Consider the following 4,484-nt stretch of genomic DNA (forward strand, 5'->3'; position numbering starts at 1 on the left):
AAATGGAAGTTTAGCTATGGGCCTATAGTTTTTAGGTTCTGAAGGGTCAAGATTGGGCTATTTAAGGATTGGATTCACCACAGCGTGTTTGAAGTAGTTGGGAACTGAGCCAGATTTAAGTGACAGATTTATTATTTTTTCCACACAGGGGCCAACGATATCAAATGTATTCAAAAATAGATTCGTTGGGACAATGTCAGCAGGGCTCAAAGACGGTTTCATATTTCTTGTTATGGTCTTCACATCCTGTAAGCCGACAGGAGTGAAGGACGACCAAGATGACACCGGTGAGAACTCAATAAAACAACCACGAATGAGTGGAGGATTAACACTGGCCCTAATGTCACTTTGTTCAAGAAAAACATCAAAAAGTTGTTGCAGTCCTCATGTGTGTACACAGGCACAAGAGGAGCTGGGGGTGCAGTAAGCTTTTCAATGGTGTCAAAGAAGACTTTAGGATTTTTATCAATCAAGCTTTATCAATTCATTTACAGTGAGGAAAATAAGTATTTGAACACCCTGCTATTTTGCAAGTTCTCCCACTTAGAAATCATGGAGGGGTCTGAAATTGTCATCTAGGTGCATGTCCACTGTGAGAGACATAATCTAAAAACAAAAATCCAGAAATCACAATGTATGATTTTTTTAACTATTTATTTGTATGATACAGCTGCAAATAAGTATTTGATCACCTGAGAAAATCAATGTTAATATTTGGTACAGTAGCCTTTGTTTGCAATTACAGAGGTCAAACGTTTCCTGTAGTTTTTCACCAGGTTTGCACACACTGCAGGAGGGATTTTGGCCCACTCCTCCACACAGATCTTCTCTAGATCAGTCAGGTTTCTGGGCTGTCGCTGAGAAACACGGAGTTTGAGCTCCCTCCAAAGATTCTCTACTGGGTTTAGGTCTGGAGACTGGCTAGGCCACGCCAGAACCTTGATATGCTTCTTACAGAGCCACTCCTTGGTTATCCTGGCTGTGTGCTTCGGGTCATTGTCATGTTGGAAGACCCGGCCTCGACCCATCTTCAATGCTCTAACTGAGGGAAGGAGGTTGTTCCCCAAAATCTGGCAATACATGGCCCCGGTCATCCTCTCCTTAATACAGTGCAGTCGCCCTGTCCCATGTGCAGAAAAACACCCACAAAGCATGATGCTACCACCCCCATGCTTCACAGTAGGGATGGTGTTCTTGGGATAGTACTCATCATTCTTCTTCCTCCAAACACGGTTAGTGGAATTATGACCAAAAAGTTCTATTTTGGTCTCATCTGACCACATGACTTTCTCCCATGACTCCTCTGGATCATCCAAATGGTCATTGGCAAACTGAAGACCTCAAATAGGTGCATCTAATTTAGGATAATAAATGGAGTGGAGGTGGACATTTTGAAGGCAGACTAACAGGTCTTTGAGAGTCAGAATTCTAGCTGATAGACAGGTGTTCAAATACTTATTTGCAGCTGTATCATACAAATAAATAGTTAAAAAATCATACATTGTGATTTCTGGATTTTTTTTATAGATTATGTCTCTCACAGTGGACATGCACCTACGATGACAATTTCAGACCCCTCCATGATTTCTGAGGGGAAGAACTTGCAAAATAGCAGGGTGTTCAAATACTTATTTTCCTCACTGTACTTCAATTTTGCAGTCTGAATAAGAGCATGAACTCAGCTCTCACCTTTATTATTTTTGTAAACAGTAAATCCAATAACAGCGATGACAACGACAGCGAGAACAACCACTGCAGCAGTAATCGGTATGGTGATGTTGCTGGACCCATCTGAGAGCAAACCTAATGTGATCACAACATGTGAAGATGTTCATCACACATTCAGGTGGTGAATATAAAAAAATATATTGTTTAGTATCAGTAGCTTGATGTGTGTGCAGAAATATACAGGATTTAAATGGCACCTGAAAAAACTTTGACAATCACTGTAGAAACCATCAGTAGCTTTAAATATTTTGAAACTGTGATTAAAAACCACCTTTGCTTTACAAAGAATGCTGTCTAAATTGTTAAGAAAGACACAGATAGTGTTTTCTTTGAGCTGTAAATTTATTTTTCTGTTATGTTACAAGGACCTGTACCTACCTGCCTGCCTGTAAGCTACCTTATCAGTGAATCAGTGAATCATCCCGGACTGCCTGCGTTTGGCTCAACATTGCCTTGATTAACGAGCAGTGACTTGACAACTCAAGTGCAGTTTATTAATCTCAGAGTTCTCAGAATTCTCAGAATCTCAGAATTATTCTGAAAAAAAATCACCCTGATGATGTTATCAGGGGAGATTACAACTTTTTAGCAGAGAGGCCACATGATTAACTAGTTAAGTGGAGTTTAAAGAAGTGAGCATTGACTAGGTGACGACAGACTAGTAAAAGGTAAAAGAATTGAATTGTATTATGGGAAATAACAGTGTTGATTTTCAAGACTAAAGTCTGATATCCTGATGATATCCTGATCCTGATGTGATTAAAGATATTGTTGTGGTGGCAGCCCGGCTGACGGTGAGTGTCCTGTTTTTTTCTCCTTTTTATCAGTTTTTCTGCTTTTTCCTTGGTTTTCTGTTCTCTGTCTGCCTCCCTGTGTTTTCTCCCCTGTGTGCTCTCTCTCCCTCTGCTCCTGAGCCCAGCCAACTACCTGCACCTGCATCAGCCACCTCGCCAGCCTGCCACACCTGCCAGTAATCACCTCATGACTGCCTGTATTTCAACCCCGGTTCTCCACACCATCCTCGCTTGATCGTCGTTGCTCCATACCTGGTGCCACCCCCACGTTCAGACTTTCATGTTTCTTGTTTTTTCACATTTTCCCTGTGCCTTGTCGCTGTCTTCCCTAACCCTGTCTCTCTGCCTGTTTCCCTCCCAGGTACACTCACCCTCGTCCTCCGTTCAGTCGGCTGGGCTCATCCACTGGCCCACTCCTCCTCGGACTTCCCTCACGGCGTCCTCCCTGTTCCCCCGCCTCTCCTCGCTTCCTCGGCCCCTGTGTCCTTGGTTCCCCGTGCCTGTGCTTTCCCGACAACCACCTCTTCCTCCACTCCAGTCCCTTTACCCCTTTCTCCCTCAATAAACCTCCTTCCCTCCGAACTTTGCATTTGGGTCCTCTCTGTCCCCACACCACGCAATCCCACAACTGATATACTGACTAAAGTCAGGATATCTTTAATCACTTTTGCTGCTGTGTCTCTCACAAGTCAGCCAGCTTTATGAAAGTTTAGTTCTACGTTGCTGAAATGCCCTTGTAAAGCTGATGACACACATGGTGCAACTTTTTGAGCAATGTTGCCGAGCAATATTTCTCAGGCACTTTCCCACAGAGAATGGGCAACACATTTCTATCTGAATACTTTAGAACGTCTTGGGCAATTTTTGAGATCCTCCAATCAGAATTCTAGCATCTGATCACATGACAGGCTTGGAGATTTCAGGAAAAAAATCAAATAAGATGGCGGCATTTCAGCAACAATGAAGTGAAGAAAAGGAGGAGCGTCAACTTACATCTTTTTACGCCAATAAGTTGTCGTATGCATGTTTGAAAACACCGATCCCTCTTGTTTTCAATAACGAGCTGCAAAGTTTGACTATGTTTTGAACGGATAGCGGTGGGGCTGGGAATTACGCTAGTTATCTTTACTCCCACACTGTTCATAAATCATATTACCGGTTCGCAGGTATCTATTTTTAGGGTCATATGCAACTAAACTGGTATTTATTGTAGACCCCAATAGACTTCTAGCATTTTTAAGGCTGACACATAAAAAAGATGGAATGCATGAATGTAATAACTATGGCAAATTAACCAGGGTATCTTCATGATACTTACTTAAGTAAAAGAAATATTGAAGCCAAGATATGCAGTGTCCGTCTCCCTGGCAATAGTTTTGCGCCTCTGATTGGTTGTTGCCAACTGTCCGTTGCCCTAATCAGTTGCCCATTGACAGCTGCATTGCCCACTAGCATTGATTGCCCGGCGTATCATCAGCTTAAGATATTAAACTTTCTGTGGTATAACTACATAATTGGACCATTTGTAATTAAAAATTATTTGATAACGCTGTCAGGGTCACATGATCTGACCAGCAATCCTGGTAGAGGACAAAAAATTTGTTTTCTAGGTTTTTAAACTATTTTAACAGGTGGTAAAAGTGAAACTGACTAGAAACAATGAGACCATTCAGCAAAAATAAATAAATAAATTAGTGTTGCTCACCTTTGTTTTTTCTAAAGACGATTTTGCCCCAGTTGGTTCTGATCTTTGCTTTGTCCAGTTTGGTGATGATGTCCACCTTCACACTAGAGAGATGAAACACACAGTCGTACCTCCTCCAGTCTTCAGGTGTGACTGATGAAAGATTCAGGTCAACACTCCTCTGGAAGGATCCATCGTTGTTGGGGAGGATCTCTCCGAGGTCCACGTCCTCATGAAGCTCCTCTCCATCTTTCCTCCAGAACATCGTGGCTCTGTCA

General features: G+C 42.3%; 1 protein-coding gene across 2 annotated transcripts; it reads right to left on the minus strand.

Moving 5' to 3' along the window:
• Window positions 1-1,632: 1,632 nt before the first annotated feature.
• LOC123966528 (major histocompatibility complex class I-related gene protein-like) lies at window positions 1,633-4,476 on the minus strand. Of its 2 annotated transcripts, none has more exons than XM_046042670.1 (2): window positions 4,228-4,476; window positions 1,633-1,791 (listed from the first exon to the last, which is right to left on the minus strand). In XM_046042670.1, exons 1-2 carry the CDS (start codon window positions 4,469-4,471, stop codon window positions 1,679-1,681), a joined length of 357 nt encoding a protein of 118 aa, XP_045898626.1. In that variant the 5' UTR covers window positions 4,472-4,476; the 3' UTR covers window positions 1,633-1,678. The 2 variants fall into 2 exon arrangements, with proteins under 2 accessions (XP_045898626.1, XP_045898625.1); XM_046042669.1 differs by having other exon boundaries at window positions 1,638-1,803.
• Window positions 4,477-4,484: the final 8 nt, after the last annotated feature.

Source organism: Micropterus dolomieu, unplaced genomic scaffold (assembly GCF_021292245.1).
Source record: "Micropterus dolomieu isolate WLL.071019.BEF.003 ecotype Adirondacks unplaced genomic scaffold, ASM2129224v1 contig_13628, whole genome shotgun sequence".
NCBI classification, from domain to species: Eukaryota; Metazoa; Chordata; class Actinopteri; order Centrarchiformes; family Centrarchidae; genus Micropterus; species Micropterus dolomieu.

Excerpts from the sequence above, each read along its gene's own strand:
- LOC123966528 (XM_046042669.1), bottom strand. The coding sequence starts at position 4,471 with ATGTTCTGGAGGAAAGATGGAGAGGAGCTTCATGAGGACGTGGACCTC. Across the intron at positions 1,804-4,227 it reads CGTCTTTAGAAAAAACAAAG|GTTTGCTCTCAGATGGGTCC; the intron begins GTGAGCAACACT and ends TGATCACATTAG.